This window comes from Xiphias gladius, chromosome 17 (genome assembly GCF_016859285.1).
Source record: "Xiphias gladius isolate SHS-SW01 ecotype Sanya breed wild chromosome 17, ASM1685928v1, whole genome shotgun sequence".
Taxonomy (NCBI): domain Eukaryota; kingdom Metazoa; phylum Chordata; class Actinopteri; order Istiophoriformes; family Xiphiidae; genus Xiphias; species Xiphias gladius.
In genome coordinates, this window is record NC_053416.1 from 8,880,001 (window position 1) to 8,905,412 (window position 25,412).

General features: G+C 42.8%; 1 protein-coding gene across 3 annotated transcripts in view; it reads right to left on the bottom strand.

Annotated features, from left to right (window-relative positions):
- caln2 (calneuron 2) overlaps window positions 1–23,546 on the bottom strand; it is a 33,588-nt gene extending 10,042 nt beyond the window's left edge. The window contains exons 1-4 of one of the 3 annotated variants that reach the window (XM_040151537.1): window positions 23,449–23,546; window positions 9,931–10,055; window positions 5,909–6,052; window positions 3,751–3,863 (exon numbers count right to left, since the gene is read on the bottom strand). In XM_040151537.1, the coding sequence (XP_040007471.1) occupies window positions 3,751–3,863; window positions 5,909–6,052; window positions 9,931–10,048 (375 nt within the window). In that variant the 5' untranslated portion in view covers window positions 10,049–10,055; window positions 23,449–23,546. Of the gene's footprint in view, window positions 1–3,750; window positions 3,864–5,908; window positions 6,053–9,930; window positions 10,056–15,164; window positions 15,253–15,856; window positions 16,249–23,448 lie in introns of those variants that run through there. The other 2 variants (XM_040151538.1, XM_040151536.1) reach the window with 2 other exon arrangements.
- Between the last annotated feature and the right edge of the window lie 1,866 nt (window positions 23,547–25,412).

Here is a 25,412-nt window from a genome sequence, read left to right on the forward strand (position 1 = left end):
ATGATAGAAACTTTGATGAAAACTGGAACTTGACATAACTTTGACTCAACTTTTGACACAAATGAGTACAGACTAGATGTTGACTATGATACATGTACAACTCAAGCAAGGTAAAAGAGTCTGCCATTGATTTTCCACACTATGGATATAAATGGAAACGACTGGTTGCCTGGAGAGACTGGTTTCACCCAAAAGTGTAAGTCACCCATAGGTCATTCTAGTGCTTAAAGGGACAAATTTTTACTGACATTTATTTGAAACGTGAACTCTTAAAGTTGTACAAATAACGACCTATTCACAAAGGTGGAAGTAAAAGTGATGGTGTTACTGTATATTACTGTCTCTGGGGGGAGGTCAAGGTGAATGGTTGGGCTAACAAAGCATGATACTTTGACACTGGAGACCATGACTGGTGTCCCATCTTCTACTAAGTCATTGTTGGTTTTCTTTTGACCATGAACACAATCTTTTCCTAACATTAAAAGGGTAGTTTCACATTTTGGTAAATACCCTTTTTCGCTTTCTCGTCGAGATAAAATGAGAAGATCAATACCAGTCTCATGTCTGTCCGTTCAATATGAAGCTAAAACCAGGAGATGGTTAGCTTATCTTAGCATAAAGAGTGGAAACAAAGAGAAACAGCACTGATATGCTATATGTTGCTGGTTTAATCCATTTAAAAACAGGTGTAAAAATGATAATTTTTGCTTTTACAGGGGTTAGTCACTGTGCACGGCCAAAAATAGCCTGGTACATGTAAAAACCACAACTTATGGTTCCTGAAATGTAAAACCACAAGTTGTGTAAAAACCACATTGATCTTGTGGGGTTTTTTTAGCGCAACTTGTGGTTTTTACATTTCAGCTGTTGTACGGATTAAACAAATAAGATATAGTGTGCTAAATAGTATCAGTGAACTTTAAAGGTGCTGGATGGGGAATTTCTTTTAACACAGCGAGGTTAATTATTTCTTCGTTATCCAGTCTTTATTCTAAGCTTTAAATTTACTTTACAGACATGAGGTAGAACTACTCGTCAAATTCTGGGCAAGACAACCAACCATTCCTTTTGAACAGGTAGTTTCAGTTGCCTAAAATTAGCCGTATAACCAGTGAGAAGCATGGTTTTCGAAATTGCTCGTTGTAATGTTAAAGAGATGTGTCCTGCAGTACACCTGTACATCCCTGCAGTAGGGTGACAAGTTAAACCACTGGAGGTCAGCAAAAACTCTAACCCATATAAACACTTTCATGGGGTGTTAAGTTACTCTTAAAGTAGGTTGATTTGTAGTAAGTGGGGTTACAGATGCTTTGTTGGTCCTTGTGGGGGCAGAAGCTCAGGTTGAAAAGGGAGTTGGCCATTAATCGTAGGGTTGGTTCAATGCCCTCGTGTCTACATGTTCTTGTCAAGTGTCCGTGAGCAAGCAGTCTATAACTAGTCCTGACGTCGAGGTAAAATTCGTGGGCCCCTTGGGACAAAAAGCATCCGCCAAATGCAAGTAACGCAAGGCTGGCCATTGTCAACAACCTTTACAAGCTATTGTAAATCGATCAAAGATTCTGCAGTCATCTCTTGTCTATCACTTGTTCGGTGCTAACATGCGTCTAAGAGACACTTTCTTACAAACACTGTTGTGATATTGGTTAAAAAATTGTTGTCTTTACTGCAGCTAAAAATGACTATCTTTAGGCATTGTAGCTAAATTTGCAGTGGAAGACTGGGTGCTTACTTTTTTCAAATCTAATTTACTGTCAGCACAAATGTGGTAACTTGAGTCAGGAGTTCTTCTGAAGCAGATATCTGAATATCCCCGAGGTTTTATTCAGACCATGCTTCAGCGGTAAATAAACAGAAAAACAGAAATGTTTCTCAGATATTTCAGTGGTACACTGAATCAAACAGGGGACACACAAAATGTATTCAAAACATACACACAAATGTGCACACATGAAGGAAAATGTAATTACACACAAGATATGCCAACACCAGCCTCCCCAGTGAAGTCAGTCATTATACATCTCACTGTGTGAGGATATTATCTGAACTGAGTCATTATGGCCCACCATGATGTGCCTCCTTCTCTTCCATGTTTCTCCTTTCAACACAATGACTCTCCATTTCTTCCTGATGTCTCCCTTTGAGGTCTGTGAAATACAAACAGATACACAGACAAACACACACGCACGCGCACGCACGCACACACACACACACACACACACACACACACACACACACACACACACACACACACGCACGCACGCACAACAAACACATACCCAACGCTGCTCTCACATTCCTCAGATACACTTCCTCCCACCATTTCATCCCCTTCCTTCTCTGCTTTCATTGCTCGCTTCCTCTCTCCTTTCTTGCTTCTCTTCTCCTCCCTCTCTCATTTTCCCATCCCCTTCTCCCTGTTTTCTTTTGGTCTGTCTCTCCCTTTTTGGGAGGTGAACATTTTAAATCACCCCTGAGACGAGCACTGTCTGTGACCTTCATGAATCACACTCTTGTACCTCTTCTTTCATTTTTCTCCCAGTCTTCTCCTTTGTGGTTTTCCTTTATATTCCTGTATCTTTATGTGGGGCATCCCTCCGCACCAACCGCACAACCCTCCCCTTCCCCACGCATTGTCCAGCTCGCCTCTGTATTTTCTCATCTCTTTCAGCCTTAATGGCTGGCACACTGCAGTCCATCTTGCTCCATCTCTCCATCATCGATTCAATGTGTCTCATTTAAAAAAGGTGTTCTATTTCACACAGTTTAGAAAGACATGATCCTGTTGTTAAAATCAGCAGTTTTTGCATGAATTTTTCTTTTATTTTCTGCTGTGTGAATGGCATAGATGGTTGCTTTTTTGTGATTGCACAATTAAATCTGGGAAGAAGACTGTCTATGTAAATGTGGACCAGTATGTTTTTATAACCTGAAACGCAAACACCTCCTCATTTCAGTGAGTCACCCTCTAAATGTTTCTCCTCTCATTTGACTCAAGGAAAGCAAAGAACAGCTTCCTGAGAGCTGTCATCTTGCTCAAGCAGCCGTCCTCATACTCAAACCCCCTACACACTTACACATACACACACTCAAAACTCTGCACTTTTCATTATTGTCGTATGTCTTACCTAAGAGGCAAAAAAAAACAAAAAAAACCCCTGCAAATTTTCTCTCTGGAAACATTTTTTAAAAACAAAGTAAACATGTTCAAAAGCATGTAGATGAGCTGCAGCCTTAATCACCGCTGAGCCCAGTTTGGACACTTGAAAGCGCACAAGCTCAGACTCCCCCTTAAAGGGGCACATCCCTGAAATGTTTATTATGTTAATACCTTCTGCAACACTGTGAATGATGAACACGCACACACAGACCCAAAAGCCAACACATACTCACATAAAGAAACACACTTAATTCTCAGCAGGGCTCTTTTCTTTCAAGGCCCTGAGTTGGGAAAAGAAAGAAAAGTCTCTGTTTTTGACAGAGAACAGAAGAAGCAGGTGGAGGGGGCTGAGAGTGTGTGCGTGTGTTTGCGTGTGTATTTTTGCACTTAAGTAGGTATGTGGCTGTGCAGAGTCCCTGCCGAAACTAGGGCTGTGATGTAAGGATGTAAGATTTGCGCTGACTGCTGGAATACACAGTCAGAGGTGAGACAGAGTAAGTAAGGGGAGACGCAAAAGGTGGCACTGATAAATGAGAAAGAGTGATGGAAAACAGACTCTTCGCCAGCTGGGATGAGGAGGCTTCGTTGCTCACCTGCCAGAAAATGTTATCAATGGTGTTACCCAGGAACCCTTCTCTATTGTCGGACGACAGCAGTTTAGGCCCCAGTATCGTCATGAACTCCTCAAAGTCCACCTGGCCGTCCCCTGCAGGCACACACACACACACACACACACACAGACAGACACACACAGACAGACACACACACACACACACACACACACACACACACACACACACACACACACACACACACACACACACACACACACAGAAAGGCAAAGAGACCGACCAGGACAATAGTAAATCAGATTTTCAGACAGGAAGACTGGCAGACTGGAGCTAAATAATGCATTTTATGCTGAAGTTTATTTGTGTGCAGAAACAAAGAAAAGTGCACTGGGACAGATCGACAGATGGATGTGCCGTCACCCATGACACCCATGTATCATCAGCACTAATTCACCTTTCAGATAATGTGCGTGCGCCTGTACGAGTGTGTGCCTGTGTCACAAGCAATTGTAGGATCATTTTTGCAACAATCAAGGGAACATTTGGCAAATTTAAATTCCAAGGACACACCTTCTAAGACTTTGCATTATATATTCTACTGCTGCATGTTGTTAGAGATCGCAATCAACAGCCAGCGTCCCGCTTGGTGAACATATCCACGACAGCAAGTCTTATATATTGATTTACCGCATTTAATGTACTATACATTGTCAATGTTGATATTACCAACAGTTTACAGTGTTATCTAATGTTCTATTTATTATTCGCTATAATAAGGAGCATGTTAGAAGCATAAGTAATAGTCTGCGCAAGTCTCAGCGCTGTTGTGTTTGTATTGGTAGTAGGGTAACAATTTATTTTATGTAATTTCTGAATAAATTCAAAGATGTTCCCTTGAAACAACTATGTAATTTGGTACTTACTTTTACACCTGGAGTAATTGAAGTCTGATTATTTGCTGTGTAACGTCGAGAGTCTTTTAGTCAGTGCAGGGAATGCCAGCTGAACATGCAAAATGTGAAATTTGTCTACAGGCAAGCACAAGATTCAACATATATGATGAAGTTTTTAAAAGTTTTCACTTGGGTTTAAGTGGAGCTGTTCTTCCAAAAAGATTCCCTTTTTCCTAACAATTGGTTCAAAATTACACAGTTCTTTCTTTCTAGGTATTACAGTATATTAATAGTATCAAAGATCATCAGGTCTCGTATTCTGCAGTTTTTCAGAGATGCAGCTCTGAATTAATAATAATAATAATATAGTCCTATATTTTAAGACTACTTTGCCCAGAACCTGAAAGAAGGGCAAGAAGATAATGCCACAGATCAGCGGATTAAGAATTCTTAAGGACATAAAATGAATCATATGAAAGACTGTGCCTATTGTCTAATACCTGATCATAATTGACATGCTTAAACTATCTGTGCCAGTGCTTTATTAGCGAGGACACCGAGACGATAGTAGTCAGAGGTAGATGATTTTAAGAGAGATACTGTCTCTCCTCAGAACAAATGGCCGCGCCGCTTTCAGATGGGTAGATTAAATTCATGGAGGCAAAAGCAAAATGCTTTTAGCTTTGACCTTTGATGTTTACCACGAGCTGTGGCATCAAGAGCAGGCAGATAAGAGCCAGTTGAAAGATTGACTTGTTTGTGATGCAGAGGCTGCTTGGGAGTAAAATTCATTCTTCTGTGAATTTGCAAGCAGAGCTGGAGTTTAAGGAGCAGGAGCAGACAGGTTCTCTCTTTATTGTCTCCAGGGGAATTTGTTTTTGACAGGTGACCAGCTGCTACTCTTAAGGCAGTTTAGAAACACTTTGGGGGTACATTCTGAGTAAAGCTTTAACTCAAAATCCCATTTGGCCCCAAGGATGTTAAAGAGGCATTAAGGTCTGTTTTATTGGCATCATTTAACAGTGTTTTTCATTTACATCACGTTAAAATTCAACACATTGAAACATTCGTATGACTTGCTTTCTTTGAAAAGGGAAGTATTCTTCTTCAAGCTTGTACACATCATAGTTTAATACAGTCACAATAACTATAAAGAAACATTATACACACGCAGTATATTTCAAACAGTCACACAGTTGTGCTTATATGAAAAGGTTCATGTCTGCGTTTGCCATAAGTGTGCTCAGTGCATGCACCCAAGTGTGTGTCCTTATGTAGTGCCTCACCATCCATGTCCAGTCTCTGCATGATGATGGCCAGCTCCACTTCGCTAGGCATGTAACCCAGCGAGCGCATGGCCATGCCCAGCTCCTGTTTGGAGATGAAACCATTCCCATCACGATCCAAAACACGAAATGCCTCACGGATCTCTGCACGACAAACACACAACATATCACTGTACATTTATGTCTGTCCGTCCTCTTCCTTCTTTCCTTTCCCTTCCTTCCCTTCCTTCCCTTTCCGTTCCTTTCCTTTCCTTTCCTTTCCTTTCCTTTCCTTTCCTTTTTTATTTCCTTTGGGGAAATAAGTAATCTCTTTCCTTGTTTTGTACTTGTCTTAAAGGTCGGGGGCTCACCACAGCAGATAAAAATATCTGTTCATCTTTATTTTTATTGCCTTTAAAAACCCAAGGCCGAGACTTAATTGATTTAGTGACTTCTCTGGTCTTTCCCATGTGTCTGTTTTTTTGCCAAAGAGGTGTGTTTCCCTGTTTTTTTCATATCCTTTTATTCATTTGTATTTCAGACGCTGTGACTCACTCTGAAACATTTGGCAAGATATCGAGATTTCTTTTCATTTTTACTGTAGAGGTGCAGTAATTCTGACTTGTAATTCTATTTTCTTGCTCTTTTAAAAAACATTTGTCATTAATTTGTTTCACTTAATATGGCATATCTTTACATTTTCCTGGCAAGGAAGTACGATGCTGTTATAGTGCCGCAAAAGACCCTGTTTTATCCCGTCTCTTACTTCTATCCAGCATGGTTTCCTTTAATCATCACCCCAATCCTTCTCTAACCCCAAAGCGGTTATAGTCCATATTTTAAATCAACAGTGGATGAAATGACTATTTACTATGTTAAAGAGGTCACAGTGACAAACTCATAGAAAATTATCACCTGACTCTGCAGTTCCTCTCAGCTGTAAAGAGTTTCAGCATTGTTTTTGTTTTCCAGCCCGCAACTTTCCTTTTTCAGCTCAGCCTCGCCGTACTCACAGTTTTATTTCCAGATGTAGCAGTGATAAAGCTCTTAAAAGTCCATGGTAGGCTACCTGCTCAGCACCAAGCAGCAGACAGACAACGTAGAAACTAGCTGGTGAGAACAGTGGAGCATTTAGCAGCTAAAGAGCCAGATATTCCTCAGCAGGAGGTAGAGACCAAAAGATGGGCTAAAAGAGAGAGAATGTTGGATTTACATGCATCAGGTAGCCAGAAACGCAACTAAAAGTCAGTGCTAATGTTGCTCCGTATCTGCTGGATGTGTAAATAAACAACTGTTTGCTAACATGGTGGTGATACCTCAGGGTTGTGTCTATAGCTTGTCCAAGAATTATTGAATGCAGGTTCAACCCAGCAGCTTTTGTTCCTAACTCTAGTCATACCTTAACCATAGTGGCTGTCTTGACGATAGGGGCACCAGATAAGAAAAGGCTTTGACAGGAGGGCTTCGACAAACAACCTGCTTGCTATTTGGGTTGGAGGACTTGTTGATTTGAACAAACTGTCACCATAAAAATTGCTCAAAGACTCACCCAATATTTCAGCTGTATGACTGTGTCTTTAGCCTCATAAAGTGCAATCCCACAATGTAAACAGTGTGCAATCGGATGGTGTCAGTGAGATGGACTAATCCATGACATGAAATTAATGATTAACAGATTCAAGCAGGTCCGTAGATGGTGCTGAAAGGTACTTCCCCGGAGCTGATAAGAGGCTTTCCAATTAAATAGAAGTGCTGCAGCCTTTCCTTTGAGTCATATCAAGGTGAGGGTGATCTCCCGCTGTCCCTCCCTTCCTCTCCCTCTCTCTCTCACTCTCTTTCCTTGTTTCTGTTACATCTTTATATACTTATTTCATTTTACAAACCCCAAGGGTACTGTCCAAGTCCCTCTGCACAGCACAATCACCACCAGCACTGCCAAGGGCTTTTCCGACTCTCTCCTCCCACATAAAAGGAGTCCTTCTAACTTGAAATTGTAAGTGAACACGCACATCTCACGAGGCATCTATCTGTTAGTGCAGCAGAATTACTCAAACCTCTGAGGAATTTCTTACAAAACACCCTGGTCAATCTCCGGCTAATTACCTGTCAATCAATTGGCACTATCTGAGTGGGAGTGCAAAGGGGAAGCGGAGCTTTGGGTTGGAGAGACTTGATAAAGACAGCAGAGACGGGCCAGAGTTTGCAAGTCTTTATTCAACATCTTTTCACATGCAAGTGCTCCATTTTTCTGTGGATCGCTACACTTCAGGGGTGGGACAGGGTGTCAATTTAGCTGACATTCGGGATTTGTGAAAATCTTTACAAGAGAAACACAATCGAGAAGAGTAATAGCCTGCTGCACGATGGAATTTAAATCACAATTTCCCCAAGACTAATCCTTTTCCTAACTTAAACAATGAATTTTACATGACATTCATCTCTCTCTGTCTCTCTCAGGCCGTGTGTCATTAATATTCTCGTCCAGACATGCTGCTCCTTCCTTCCTCTCTGTAATAAGTCTGTCTCAGATCTGCCTCCTATGCCTGTCTTTGCTCTGTCAGTTGCGTGAGATCCGAAGTTCAGTTGCAGCCCCATCTAAGCCTGTAAATATCCCTTACGCCTAATAACTAGACTTGAGCACCATGCCACTGCCTCCCTTTCTCTAAAGTGAGAATCAGAGGCGAGGGATTGGGAATGCGGTTGAGTGTGCAGCCTCCCTAAACAAATTGAATTGTATTTGTATGCAGCTCAACAATGAAGAGTACATTTTCAATAGGGTATGAGCTGTTCCCTAATGTATTACTGCAGTGGCTGTGTGTGCATATGTGTCCGTTGGTATGAGCACGCAGCCCTGCCTGTGTGTGGCTGTATATTATAATCATATCTTGTCCACATCAAGCAATCCCGTCGGTTGAGTAGGATCTGTGGCTGACAGAGCCTAGTTTATGCCTCGTCATAATGTCTGGAGTCTTAGAGTCCAAATCCAATTTATATAATAGCTCTACATAGGTTCAAACTACTTTACCCTTCTCGATGCCCTTGAAAAACAAAACACAAACAGAGGCCAACTGCACTAATGATGATGAGATGTTTCAGTCACTGTAGCAATTCTGCTTCCAGTACACTAAAGCAAGTGTTTTAGCAAACTGGGTTGAGCCGAGTTGTGCACAAGGGACACTGGATTAAAAGATTTATGCTACAAAGTACTTCATACCAAAGCTCATTCGAGCAAACTACAATAGGGCACATGTATAAATACAAACAAACAGCCTCAGTCAGAAACACACTCTCATGCTCTCCGTCCTTACTCCGTTAGAGGATTAGCTGTTTCTTTCCCACCAAAGCAACCGATGTAGAACATGTATGCCCTCATTGAAATGTAGATGTCTTTGTTTTGTACAGCCGGTCAAATAGCACATGTGAGGTTATGTCATAGAATAGCCTCAGATCAGGATCCAAGTGTACTGACACAGGGTAGATACTGGCAGTCACTGAGCAAAAGGAAAAAAAAAAAAAAATCTAGGCCATTTGATTAATGTAAATAACATACTAGTATTTTACAAAAGCTACATTCAATAGAGTGGTTTTCTTTTATGTTTATGTTGTTTCCATACACAACACATGGCTTACTTTACCTCAAATAATCAAAGTGCAGTACTTCTATACAATCTATTTGTTTGCTGGTGGCATCAATTTCCTTGCAAGATAGAATGAAAACTTGAATCATGATACTAATATCTATACACTGGTTTCCTAATTTAGGCTGGGTCATATATATTCTATATCTGTCAGACACTGAATGACTGAGTCCAGTGACTGATTTTATTTCCTAAGTACCATAATTGGAAACCAATGCATCCAGTCAAGCACTGACAAAAGGGCTTAATGGAAAAACTTTTCCCCGGGAGAGCTGGAGCACTGTAACTGCATTGTTCCAGTTGTGAAACATTAATTGCTAGCACCTCACGCTTTACCCCGCGACCCCACCACCCCTCACCTCCCACTCCCTCACTCTCTCTCTCTCTCTCTGTCAACACACTCACCTCCCAGCTCCTCTGTGGAGATGCTGGTGAGCTGGAAGGCTTCACTGCCCTCTGTCAGGGAGCTGCTCAGGTAGTTGTCTGGATAGAGCAGGCCCGCCCGCACATGGTGGAATGGCATCTTCTCCCTGCAGAGCACACAGAGACACACACACAATCACACAGAGTCTAAATGAATTTTGCCTGTGTGTGTATGTGAGAATGAGAAGACTAGGAGTAAGAAGGATGTGTGTCTTTTCAAACCCTGGCTACCAGCGTGGTCATGAGCCCTCTTTTAGAAACACAAGCTCCTGTGGAGGGAACATTGTTCCTTCCACTCTGCTAATGCTCATTGCTGGGAGAAACCGCTGTCTCCTTTTGGCTGAATCACAGTGACAAATTATGTAATCACATTATAATTCAATGGAGTCACAAAAAAAATCCACTGTTATTGTTCTGATAAATACCATCAGAGTAGAATCAGGAACTCAGTATAATCTAGCAGTCATTCTCTCGCTGTCTTTCTCCTGGTTGCTCTTTGCTCAGACCCCTTGGTCTCCAGAGGCGGTTAGGTCCTGTCTCTTGCTACCGCCTCTTCCACCCCACCTGCTCCCCTGCCCCCTCCTCCTCCTACCCCCAATCAGATTTGCTGAGTTTCTGTCATGCCAGACAATCCCTACAGTCGCCCAACGCCTCACCAAGAGACCTCAGGGCGTGACAGGGCATCAATCAGCAACGCCCCCTTCTGTCATATGATCAGAGCTAGTCTCTGCTTTGAGTCATGAGAGTTGTCCCTCTGAGGGCTTTCCCAGTGTAATATTTTGACACTTGGGCAATATGCTTCATGTAATATTCCTGCCAATAGTACATGCTGAACTGAACTGAGGTGAGGCAGACAGAGAAAGATGGGGAGGGAGGAAGAGATAGAGATCCCGAGAGATGTTCGTGAGCGGGCCGCTGCCAGACAGGAGAGATAGAGACAGAAGTGGGGATGTCTCTGTCACAGGAAACATGGTCAGAGTATAAACTACCACTCTCCTTTCCTCTGCTCTCCTCTCGTCACTATCACTTTTGAGACTTAAATCTTTTGTGGACCTTGGAATCAGAGCCAAGAGAGGAAAAGGACACAGACTGAACGTGAGGACGAAGACAGTGTAAAAGGTCAAGAGTCGTTATCTTTAGAGGACACCGGGTCTGATAATGTAATGTGATTGCATGGGATTGCATTTAAATGGCACGGCACTTTCGGGGACGTTTCGGATGTAATTTTAACGCATTTTAAGCTTTTCGTGTGTCACTTAACGCCAGTTTGGTATTATGGTTAGGGGTTAGACAGCAGAGGAATAGCGTGGCCTGAAATTACACGCGAAAAGCAAAATGTGAGTGGTATTAACAATCAAAATGACTTAAGGAAATCATGTTATTGTGCATGAGACAGACAGACAGCAAGCAGTGTGTGTGCAGAAAGGTGTGTATATGCACATAGTTTGTGAACTCTGAGGAAAATTAATTCTTCGCTCCATCTGTTCCTGGTTCAACTCTTGTCCCACCTGCACCTTAAAAGTACTCAGGTTACCACGGTGACATGTATCTTTTCTACAGACGTGCTTCAGCCAACAAGATGCAAACACACACACACACACACACACACACACACACACACACACACACACACACACACACACACACACAAACACGCTAATGTCTCATTGTTGAATAACTATCCAATTACAGCCTGCACTTCCCAGTTAGAAAAGTACAGAATAAACTCTTCTATCATCATGCTTTAAAGTGAGAATATGTAACTTTTGAAAGAAGAAATTACACATTCTTCCTCTTGCAAATGAAAAGTTGAATTTATAAACAATAAAATGCACTGTTTTGCTGCTACATCCTTACTTGGTTTGGTATGAGCTTCTGGTGGCTACTGTTAGCAAGTGTTGCAACCCACTCACATGGCAGTTCAGCAAATTATCCCGAAATTGAATCCAGTAATGTGTTTACATGGACATGTGGGCTCGACTTTCAAAGTAATGCATTTCTATTGGAAAAATATTTATTGAATGAATGAACTGCTACATTCATTAACGGCAGCGGAGTTACCAGGAGGCGGCTGGGGTGGATGGCGGGAGTACAAACTGCACGACCGTCACACCAGAGACCAGGTTTTCGCATCCAGAGCCATGTCTGTGATTGGTTGCAGGCACCGAAAGCACTTCGATCGAGGTTAGGGAACGATCGTGTTTTTGGTTAAATTTCAATAAACACATCGTGTCTGAAGTCACTGTGTACTTTTTTTTCTGCATTAAACCAGGCCACCACCTTTCTCTAACCTTAACCAAATGCTGTGAGTGCCTAAACACAACCGTAAAAAAGAGTAGTGGTGCTGTAGTCACCACAAGTCGATATTTTACTGTCACAAAAAACGGAAAATTTGCGTCCATGTACACGAGTCAATGGATTACATTTTGTGACCATTTCACGAACTGCTGTGAGACTGGCCTGACTGTTAGCAACTTCTGTTATATGTTGCTGTGTAACCGACGTCCAGTCAGTCCGCTGTCTTTACGACTCCTCTCTACTTGTGCAACTGTTACACTACGTTTTACCGGTTTTCCATGATTATTGTGGTCAGAGCGGCTGCTGTTTCACAAAAATAACATAGTCTTGCCATAGGGTGCTTACTGTATGTAGCGCATGTTAACATCAAAGAAATATTGCCACATTCATGTTGAGATTAATTTAATTTACGACACAGTTAAATGAATGAATAAGACCAGCACTGAGAAGATTGGCAGCCCCTCTGCTACATTTTACCTTGTGTGGCATCAGGCTTGCTTTATAACACACAACAGCACAGACTTTGCACTCTCTCCAGCTCTCTTTTTTTCATTCTTGACGCAACTATTTCTGTCACTTTTCATGCGAACAACTGAGTGCAACACTATGAATGTCTTCCAGGTGAGACTTTTCTAAAAATGTGCACCATGTTTAAATGTGTATGCGCACATGCATCCACATAAAAGGTTTATTTTAGGGCGTACTTTATTTCTGCAGAAAGGACAGATTTATATCTGTAACTGTAGAGTCTGGGAACATGAATGTACATGAGATATACCATTATTATTTTACTCATTATTTCTTTGCATGGTGGTTTACAACATAATATATACAGTTTGTCAATATGTATCAGTAATCTCTTGGTCCTTTACAAGTGATTATATTTATGAAAGAAATTGATAAAGAAACATTAAACAAAAAAAAGATTCATGATGAAAAATTATGAACATTTGATGGCGGTCCGGTAAGCCACATTAGGATCCCTAAAATCTTCAACTCTTCAAATTAAAGAGGATCCAACAATTATCTAATCAGTGGACAAATTAATAAGACATATGATATGAAATTAATATTAGAATGTATTTTAACAGTCCATCTGCTCTCACAATTGTTCCCCTGACAGAAACACCCACTCAATCGTGGTTAAAAACCAGCACGCGTGCACACACACACACACACACACACACACACACACACACACACACACACACACACACACACACACACACACACACATCTAACTCTGCAACACACTGATTTTCTCTTTTTTCTGCCTTTCTCTCTATTGCTTCCTATTTTTCTCCCACATATTTTTGGATTGTGGTTTTTCGGCTCATGAAAACACAGACTGTCGTTACAGAGACAGACATGGGAGCTGACAAGGACAAGATTTAACAGAAAACCTCCATCTGATAAGACTCATCCCCTGGCTGAGAGCAGGACGAAGAGTGGCAGAAAGAAAGAAAGAGAGACAGATGAGAGAGAGAGGGGGGGGGCAAAGGGGATGAAAGGAGCAAATGAAAATGGGCTGCCTGACAGTGTTTGAACTGTGTGGTCACCTGCTCCCCAGGGAGCCCAGATTCAAGTCTGCAGCATAGTGATCAGAGCGATTTTAAAAAAGGAGGGAGGATGCAAGAGATGAAGGGAAAGGAGCAACCGAGATTGAGTCAAATGCTGGCAATGGGGAGAAAGGAGAATCATGTTTTTTCCTCACCTCCCTCTGTCCCCACGGAGAAAAATGCATTAGCAGAATGACAGGAAAGAGCTGAGGAGTCACAGCTGATTTTTTTTTTCCCCCCGCAGCAGTCGCACAACGCTGCCATCACAAGCAGGCAGCCCTAGCAAGACAACAGCATTAACAGAACCAAGCTTCATCTGCCAGATCAAAGGAAACAGGTTGTTACTACTGTCGTAGCCCCCAATTAGGCATCAGAACATGCAAAAATGTGGGATTTAACTTCATCCAAGGACTTTCTGATATGCATGACATCTGATAGCTGGCCACGCGGGCGCCAAGATAAATAAACAGATTATTCTCTTTTTACTTCAAGCCACTAAAATGTCAGTTAGCTCTCCATATCTTGGAGATAAGGCCCCTGCAGCCTGCCAAAAATAATGAGAGACCACAGATGATCAGATGAGCTAGTGTTGGATAAAGGTAGGGCTGCAACTCCCGGATTTGTCATATAGAAAAGCCAAACAAAATGGACATACTGTGCTTCAAAGAAGGACATGTGATGCCTCAACAGGCAACCACCGATAACACGATGTCTTATTAGATTTATAGCTAAACCAGTGATAAAAATTATGAATGCTTTCCTGTCTCTGCACAATGTCAAATTGTCAGTGTCCTACTGAAGTCACCTTGGGCAAAGATAGGCAGCCTACACACAGCTGTGCTCTCTGCCGTCTCTCTTCTACCCATCAAGGATGTACTCTTAAAAACATTTCCTCGGCGGAGGCGTTGGATGGGCGGAGACCCATGCAACCGCCTCTGCCGGAGGTCAACCTGGGTCATCCAACAGGCTCTAGTAATCCCACCCCACCGCCAGCTGCGCCAATGGAGCAGCCCGGGGGCTTCGCCGCCAGCCCAGGGAGAGGAGGTTGTGGACGTGCGCGCCCTTGATCTTTCGTCAGGTGGCCCGAGACGAAGCTTTTGTCGGATGTCACAGGAGTCCCAGTCGACGGGAAAAGAGTTGGACACCCACGACGGTCCGCCACGCTGCGCGCATCTGCAGCGGAGGGAGCGCAGGTGGACTCACACAGCCTGCTGCTCCAAGCTCCTGCTACATGTCACCCTGCTTGCACTGAGAGAAGAAAAAAAAAAAAAAAAAAATCGTGCGCGCTACCCCCCAAAATGCTCGCACACACACCACCCATCTCACCACGCACGTACTGTAACAACCTCCATCCCTTACCGTCCACAGGCGGGTCTCCTCCAGGGCATCGGATGATGAATGTGTGTGAGGCAGGTGACAGATTTGACCATCACGCTTTATGACTTCGGAGTTTTAGAGCATCTGGCAACGAGGGTGAATGCATGGGGCTTTAGACTGCGGCCAGCCCCCATCTATCAGAGCCAAAATGTGAGCCTGCTACAGCCTGTGTGAGCAGAGAAAACGGTGGATGAAGCCCAAAAGCGTGGTGTACAGTGCGCGACGGAGTGCTCTACGTCCCGCCTCGCGTCGAGACAAATACACCGCAATTACACTTATGGCGTTTGCGTGAGTGACCTACGATCACCTGGCTACACCGACTAAAACCCACACTGCTCGCACCGACGCGCGCGACGCGCACAAGCAGCTGCGAAGAGATTTTACAGGAGCAGTTGACAACAGTCGGATACTAGATGCAAAATAGACACGGGCGTCAGCCATGAAAACCACACAGCCCACCTAGACTGTCAGCACATACACACAGGTCTATTTACCCACGCGCCCGCGCACGTGCACAGGCGTGCCCGGCGCATTCACACCGATTACAACAGGTGCAGTCGCCTGCCCGGGTCTGCGGCCGTCGGCGGGACCGACGCATGGTCGTCACCTTAATCCCCCCCCCCCCAGGGCAGCAGCCCAGAGGTGACCACGCCAATTAACGAGGCACAGCCTACCTGCCTGTGAAACGACTGGTCCCCCGGTGTGAGATTCACCCCGCACGGTTAGAGCACCGCTGGCGGAGACGCTGAGGGTGTTTGGAATTGCCAAGATGGGTTTAGTCTGTTTGCATCCGTCCTGTGCTCTTGAGGAGTCCGTCCGGCAGCCAAAGATGGACTCATTCAGTCTGTGTGTCGGACCTGCCCGGGGGATTCACCAGTGGGTCATGTGCTCCGCACTTTTTAGATAGTTATTTGGGAAATATCAACTGGTTAGGTGAGGAAGAGGAGGGTGACGGTGGTGGGAGATTCTGTCCGTTTTAGCTGAAGTCCAGACCCACATGAATGGCCTCCCATCCGTTTTTTCTACATCCCACTTCTCCTCGCCATGTCTTGGGAATTTGGGGTGCTGCTGGGATGAGGCAGTGTGGAGTGCCAAATCTTCGTCCTGTCAGCTCGCCCAGACGGACGCCACCCAGCCGCCCACGGGTCTGGGTCTAAGGACTGCTGCTGCTGGTGCTGCTGCTGCTGCTGCTGCCACCAGTCGCTTCCTCTGGTGGGGATAAATCGCGATTTCAATTCAGTGCACTCTGTCGAATCAATGCGGAGAAGAGGAGGTGATGCCCGGTGAAAGCCTTGAGCGCAGATCGGTCACACAGCGGAGGGATGGGAAGGGATCTCCCGACGCTCCCCGGTGCATTTAATTCGGCTACTCCCGGTGACAGGCTTAACCCATTTATCGGTCCAGTCCGGTAAGGGAGGGGCCACATGGGGACCGCGGCAGCAGAGGTGCGACTGTGTATAGGTGAGCAGGAAATATGCGACGCTGTGGCGCTCAATGGGAGCTGCCCTCCTCGCAGGTGTGTGTGTGTGTGTGTGTGTGTGTGTGTGTGTGTGTGTGTGAGAGAGAGAGAGAGAGAGTAAGAGAGAGAGAGAGAGAAAGGATGTGAGGTTCGAGCAATTAAGGTTTCGATGGATCAATGAAGTCACAACATCTCCCCTGGGGAACTGTGTGAGTGTGTGTGTGTGTGTGTGTGTGTGTGTGTGTGTTTTCGTTTAGCCATTCTTCACAGCTTTCATTGATGACCAATTATGGTGTTTAGGAAATGACATCAGCCGCAGTACTTGAATGATGCAGTGTGTCTAATGCCCCCTCCTCTTCCCTCGCCACCACCATTCCCAGATTCTCATCTTCTTCTTCTTCTTCGCGGATAAGGCCTCCAGATTCAAGGAACCCTCCTCCACCCAAACCTCTGTTATTAGTCGCCCTCTCCTCTTCCTGTTGTCTCATGATCAGGCCGTCTGTGTTTTCCTCTCTCTCCGCCTCTGATTAGAATACCCCGAACCGCTGTCTGATTTACATCTCCTATACTAGGCCTAATTATATAATGGCCTACGTGAGGCTTCTGTTTCCCCCGCCAGTGGGACCGCAGCAGCCCAATTGCGGTCTTAGTCTTGAGGCTGAAAACTGTGTCTCCTGCGCCGCTGCGCCGTTATAATTAAAAGTGGTTGCAGCAACTTATTTAACCATCCGCCCCCCCCCCCCACTGCAGACTGCAAAGGGGTTAATACACTGCGTGTGCGCCTCGGGGGTTCATCAGTGTGGTTGGCTCCCAGACTGCTACTACTGGGAGTTGAGGCATTGGGGGGGAAAGTAAAGACACAACTGAGTCATGAGCGTTTCACCCTGGTGCTCTGGCAGCATTATGAGCCCAGCGAAGGTTTATGAACAGACTTTCTCTAGTTCCGAGGGGAAATGAGATCAATCCGAGATACAAGGTCGTTAAACGTACCCCTTTGATTCTCACAGAACTCGTGTCAAAGGGGCGGAGGTTCTCCGGGTCCCTGGGGCTGTTTTGGTTGGTTTTGGGCGCTGTCCGTGGTGCTGGAGGGGGCCATCTTCGGCAGAGCCAGGACAAATGCAGGTGAAGTCATGCGCCTCATGTCATTATTTCCAAGCAACTTAACCTGCATGACTGAAATTTATGCGATCCTTAATTAGATGTGGGTTTATTCAAGGGCACAGGGTTTGTCTTCAGAGATAGTTAGAGGCTATTTCCTTGTCATACATCACCCCTAATTCTATAATAAATACATAAATAGGATTTGATAAATATTGATATTGATTGATATGCCCCTATTTCATAATACTCCAACCACTACAAGGCACTTTTTCAGCACTTTGTGACTTTTTAAACAGCCAAAAACTTATATCTACATACATTTATGTACCGAACATGTAGCCAGATGACAAATTAAATGAAAGAAAAACAAAACAACAACAACATAAAGCGTGTAAGTTTTTTTGCCCCCTTCAGTTTAGTTGACGGTACAAGTTGGAGGATATTAATGCACGCACAACTATAGAAAGGTCAAGGCTGAGTCCAAACCCAAGTCTAGTCTATGTGACAGCACACTGCCGACAGACCAACACAATGAACACACATGTCATGATCAATAAAAAATACTCAAAGTGAGGTCCAGCAGTGTAAAAAGTTATCTTCATTTCTTTAAATGTTTATACTTATAGTCTCATATCTCAGAAATTAATCCAGGACCATTGCTTAATTGTGTACTACAATTCATTTTGTATAGTTTTAGAAACTCAGCACACATAACACTGTTTACGAGTCTTAACAGGGTATTTTCTATACTCTTTTCTAGAATGTGACAGTTGTCTTGGCCTGTTTTTTTTTTTTTGTGTGTCCATTTATTGTTTTGACAGTGCTGGCAGGTCTTTGTATTGGGGGGAAAAAAAGGTTTTAATCTCAGAAAGACTTCTTCCTGGCACTAGAGCTGCAATGATTTGTTGATTAATTGATTAGTCAAACAAAAGGAAATTAATCAGCTACAATTCTGATAATGTATTATTCATTTAAATAATGAATAATCAAAAATACCAGCAAAAATACCAGAAAGTTTCTGGTTTGGCTTCTCAAATATGAGGATTTACTTCATTTTTCTTTGTCTCACATTGTAGTAAATAGAATAATTTGGGGTTTTGGACTGCTGGTCGAACAAAACAAGACATTTGATTACATCATCTTGTATTCAGGGACGATGTGATGGGCATTTTTCACTTCACTCACTTTTTTTCTGATGTTTCATAGACCAAATGATTAGGCGATTGAGAAGATTAATTGATCATGAAAATAATAGTTTGTTATATCGAGGCAAAATGAAAAATTGAAAGAAAAGAAAAGAAAATGATCCAACTTGGGGGGGGGGTCATAATATCAATGTATAGGCAGCCACCACAAACCTGCTATTTTCCTACACGCCAAACTATTCAGTGACTCCTGCACCTTTTCTCCTTTAGTTTTTTACCCATCAGTAGGTTTAAAGGGTAAAAACTTAGACTTCTTCAACCACTACTGCTTCGCCATTTTAAAGCGGTGATTATCAGATATAAAATGGTGATTACTGGCGTGTTAAAATTGAAAACTATAAAATTTAATCAGGATCTCATTCAGTTCTCATTACCTAATGGTAAGCATATTACCAAAGTCCATCCGCTGTCCTAAATGTCCAGCTGTGCGTTAGGTATCTGGTCAGTTAATAATCTAAATCTCATGGTGAGTTGGGCACAATTTTCTCAGGTGCTGCAAACATGGAACATATGCAGTTAATTCAGAACAAAAAAAAAAAATGCTGTCTCATGATAAAATAAAACAAAAATAAAAGGTCAGCAGCTCCTCTTTGTGTTTCCTTCGATACAAACCTCTCCTCTGAGTCAAAGAACTTGATTTATTTTCAGCGTCCTGATTCATTGTGTTGCAGTTCCCCGCTGATGGACTAATGCACTTCTGAGTATTACATGGATCGTACATTCACGATTGCATCCTGCCAAGTGACCTAAGAGGTCTGACAATTGGCAAAACCTCAGGCTTCACAAAAACAAAGAGAGGAGTGATGGGAGTAAGTCTAAACCACCAAACAGAGCCACGGGGACATGCTAACACGGACTCTGACCCCACAACAAATCGATACAGGGAGTCATGTCAACAGCCAAAAGTGGCTGTCCTATTTTTTCCGTCGTGTTTGCTCTGTCAGACCATTTATGGCTCACTAATAGAGATATGTTTTTATACTGCCTCCTGAACTTTAATCATTAAATCAATGAGACCATGACTTAAAACATAGCCTGAAGTGACAAACTTAATACTCCGGATTTTTATAATTAGATTGTTGACAGAGAAGCGTGCCAAGGAATTAAAAGGAGTGACGTGCAACAAAAGGTCTTAAAAGGACCTGGAGCTGCCACCAGGACACCCCAACGCGGAAATCAAGTCAAATTTATTCACAGAATAAATAAAATAACGGTATTAAATGGTTCACATTAAAAAAAAATGAAAGAAAACTACGAAGTAGCAGATCAGAAGGTGGAATGAGGCAGAATGAATTAATAGCTTGAAAGAGTCTCTGTTGAGGTCACACTACAGCAGTCTTCTGAACAAGAACATTACCATTTCATAGTTCATGTTCAGATATGGCCATTTATTTCCCCCACGACAGTGAAAGGTGATGATAATGTACCGTTTTAATAGCCTCTTTCAGAGTGGTGTATTTATTGAAATGAAAGGATTATCTTGAAGGGTGCCAGAGTTTGTGATTTCAGCTGAGTCTTATGATGATAAATCTCAAATTGGAGATAATGGGAAATGAACTGTAACTTTCTGTCTCTATAGTGCAGTAAGAAGCTATAGAAGTAACTGTCCTCTACTGTGCTTACCTCTGAGGTACTTCAAATACTTCTTACATAAATTATGCCTACTTTGTAAAGTCGCAACTGGCAGAGGAGCAGTGCCTTGATCTTGTTTCCTGCTCCCTCGTGAAGTGGAAACCTGGCAGCCACGGGTACATGAGAAAGCAGATTACAATTTCGGATCACAACCCTGCTGTGTAACCCGTTCGATATCTCTCCGAATCAAACCTCATTTTCATTAGCATTTAAATATGGTCACCATCCATTCCACTCTACATCCCCGCCATGCCTATTCCAAGTCGTGCCACAACGGTGACCTTCAACGGGGACAAGAACAGGGTCCTGTCAGCCGGAGTTTTACGCTGGAGGCATCACCAAAATTAAATTTAAAATCCCTAAGCAGGTTAATTCACATTCACCTGTGTAGCCGGGATTGTGATCAGGAGGAGATATTAAAACAATCATCAGATAAATGTGATACGGGGCCTTTTGTGTGCTGAGGTGTCTGCATACGTGAATAAGTAAACGGTCGGTGAATGAACAGGAGACAAACTGAGAGTGTGCAAGTGAACGAGAGATAGAGATCCTGTGAAATCTGTGGTAAACAGGTGAATGCTGGAACTGGGCCAGACATAAATATATAATTCAGTCACAACATTGCAGCTCAAAGGTCATCCAGCCAAACAATAAGCTTGGCCATATGCACTTTCTCTAACTGTTCCGCACACACACACAAGAGAATATGTGTCCTGGATAATATACAATACCCTGAAGAGCTGGGGGGAAAACTCAAAGTTCTTCCCAGGAAGGTTACATCTGCAACACCTTGTGAATAATGCAACACTGACTTGATTTAACACCCAGACCTTTGGAGGAAGGAGTGTGTGCAGACGCATGCGTGTGTGTGAGATAGAGAGATAGAAAGCAGTCAGTCAGCTGCTTGCAGATGTGACAAAGAGACCTTAAACAAGATAACGAAAATTATGAGGTATTTAGCAACACACAATAAAACTGAGACTAACGTTGTGTAGGTTGTGGAAAATTTGGGCTGCGTATAAAATTAAAATGTATATCTTGCATCGTTTTGTCTGGGGCACTAAGGCCAAGGAGAGAGGCATCATGTCCACGGTTAAGTATGTAAAGGAACTACATGTTGCACAAATACAAATACATTTGCTGCTATGTTACCTAAAGAGCCCTGAGTTGTGATGGGTGTGAAAATGAGACTATTTTCGCACTCTAAAGCAAGTGCAAGACAATAAAAAGGCAGTATAAACAGTGGCAAATGTTCTAAATGTTTAACAGATATTTCAGTGAATAACATTTGAACTTGCAGGCAAAACTGAATACATCTCTTTAAGCTATTAATGAAGACTGTTTTATCTGTGCTTTCATGCGTCAGATATGATGGTGTGAAAGTAACTAAATGTGAACACCATACATTTCTGAGGAGAATTAAATCAGTGGATACAACTTTGATGAAGTAACGACTTTATAAGACAGTGCAGCTTTTAAAAGAAGTGAGTCAGCCAGTTTGTCCTCATTCCAGATTATATCCAAATAGAATAAAGTATATTCTGTGTGCTAAAATGAGATACTTCAGCAGAACCGTCACCCCCCCCCCATAGACACACACACGCACACACACGCACGCACACACACACACACACACACACACACACACACACACACACACACGCGCACACAACCTCACCCCACCCGGCTGTACTTAGCTCCTTCATTTCCTTTTCAGTTTGATAATGGAGAAATTGTACCCATCAACACCACACTCAAAAATAGAGCAATTTTAGATTGCATGGTTGCATTACTAAATATATTTGATCTAAGATTTTTTTCCACTTGGATTGTGTTGCATTTGCATAATGAAACCACTGTTTGAATTAGTATATAGTATGCAAGTAGGACACTGAGACTGCCTTCGGGAAAGTCAATGAAGCTTTACCTGCTCACTGTTTGTAAGCTGTCAGCTAAATTACTAAAGTAAAATGTGTTTGACAGCCTGTAATGACATTAGCCACGGTAACGTTAACATAGTTTGTCGCCCCTGCCGTCTACAGACCATAAAATTAGGGAATTACTGCCAACTTTGGAGAAGTGACAGGCAAAGTGAGAGGCTGGTGGAGCTGCTGCCGAGTTAGCTGTGCACTGCGACTGTCGTGAAGACCAGCATGGACCTGCTGGAGACATGATGGGTGTATCCTCAAAATGTGACAGCGCTTCCATTTGGAGATTACTGGGTGACTCAACATCTCCCTTAAAATAGATGGATACACTCAGGAAAACACATGCACATAATGACCACACACAAACACACACACAGGCCCGCGCGCGTGCACGCACAGATGCACGCACACGCAGACACACACACACACACACACACACACAAGAATTCCAATCCCATTCCAATATATCATCCTGCTACTTGTCGGTCACTGTCATTTACTGCAAATATGACTGATCCACAGACCCATTCTTTATGTTCTTTGAAAATTTAATTTTCTCATTTAATCTAGAAATGTTTCGGCAAATTAAAAGCTCATTTTATCCTAGGGTTTCCATAAGAATTCGGTAGGAGCTGCTAAGCCCTGGGGCAATTTAATTTTTAATGGGTTTCAGGGGAGGTTTGAGTGCAGCATTTTGGTCTAAATGTTATTTAAGAGGCTTTTTCCACCTGAAAAAAAAGGAAAAAAATGAGGTGATCGATAGAAATCATGTCATTTTTAGCATGAAAACGCTCAAATGTGATGCACAAAATATCCGCTATGGGAACCTTCCAAGCACAGATATCAGAAGAAGCCTTGAAAAAACCCTGTATCAGCTGAACCTTAGCAGAGATACACACATACACACACTCACACTCACACAGCATGAATAAATCTCACACCTTGGTAGGTTTAAGCTGTTCTAGTCTGTTTTCTCTTCTGAGCCAGACAGCTGCCGGTCCATCAGGCCTCCAGACACCCGAATTCAGCAGCAGTAGTTTTCTTCTCATCCGGTCTGGTTCCAATTGGTTTGAGTTGGAATCAGCCTGACTTTATATCAAAAAGGCACACACACACACACACACACACACACACACACACACACACACACACACACACACACACACACACACACACACACACAGTACATGGACAGAGTCAACAAACTAACATTTCACCAGACATACTTTGTGTGAGTGTCTATGAATCTCGATTTATCTTTGTGTATAACTGCATGAAAAGCAACAGTAAAGGCACACATCTGAACCTAATTTATTTTAGGCCGTAGAAAGGTAAATACGAACCCATAGTTAGAGACAAGGGGCAAAAAAACAAAATGAAAAAGTAACTGAATCAGTGAGGTGAGATAAAGTTGAGAGTGCAGCACAGTAGTCTGTCTCTGTCAGAGTGGCAATATGAGCAAGAATACAAGAGGGGGTTCTAGGGTTACTCGTGGGCACCACGCACACAAACACACAGGCACACAAAAGCACAGAGTCACACCCGCAGGCTCACACACAAAAATACACAATAAATCCCAATCATCCACCTACACACACACACACACACACACACACACAAACACACAAACACCATACACTGGTAACACACCCAAATGAGGTTTAATTAAAACACGATTAAATTACTTTTAATTCATGATGGTAATATTGCTGGCATCACTGCTGCTCTCTGAGAAAGTCTGAGGGATAAAATTAACAGGATTAGCCTACAAGTTCATCTGAGCTCCAAACTTCATGACTTACAAAGTAAACAAACAATTCAGAGTACACAGTGGTAAATGGTTAGAGCTGGCCACTATAAAACTCTGCCGTGAGACCTGAAAAAAAGCAACAAACGCATAAAAGATTACAGTAAAATGGGATCCCACATTCTCCTGTATTAATATTGTTTAGCAGAAGGCATTTTTTATTCTTTATTCTGAAAAGCAAATGCATCACAACAATGCTGCACAAAAACTCTTGGCAAATAAATGTACATGAAAGTATTATGAATCATATCCAGCATATGAACAGACAATGTCAACAAATGTCAAGTTGCACTGGTCTCTATTACTACTTAATTATTTATGTTATCACATTGTATAGTACACTATACGATGGTGATATCTAGAACTATATATAGTTGAGATATTTGCTGCTGCAAACTTTTTCTTTTACAGGATTTTTCTCACATGACTGGATCTGAAGGTTGAACAAAATGTATAAACCAGCTCTGTGTCAGAGGCATCGTATTTCAGCAGATAAAATATCACAGAAAATACGACACGGACAAGATTTTACTTTATCTCAGACATTCAGATCTGTCCTCTGCAGCTTTTTTGGGTTGGGTTTTTTAATGGGCAATACACTTTTGTCATCATAGCCAGCCTCTATAGCAGCATTTCAAAGCATTCTGGAGATTATTGAAATTGAAGACCATTCCCTACAGCTAATAATTCTCTTGTCAATAATGCATGAAGTCATATAAATCATCGTATATACAGTACACGTCTGTTTATCTGGCCTCCCCGAGGCCATTCCTCCTCTTCCTTGCCTTCTTCTTCTCATCTATTTCTCATCCTGCACCCCTCATTTCTTCCCCAGTGTGGCTGTCTGAACATTACCCATCATCATCCTTTAATTCCGGCTCTTCCTACCGCCTCCCAACTCTTTCTCAGTCATATAAATAAGTGATGACCATCTTGCCAGATTGTACGTTAGTTTGTTTTCTCTGAAACAAACCCAAGCTGCAAAAATCAAACAATGCTGCACCGCTGAAGGGCACATCTGTGCATGTGTGCACACTGCAGACCCGTAAAAGCATGCACGTGTGTGATTATACACACACACACACACACGCAGTGCAG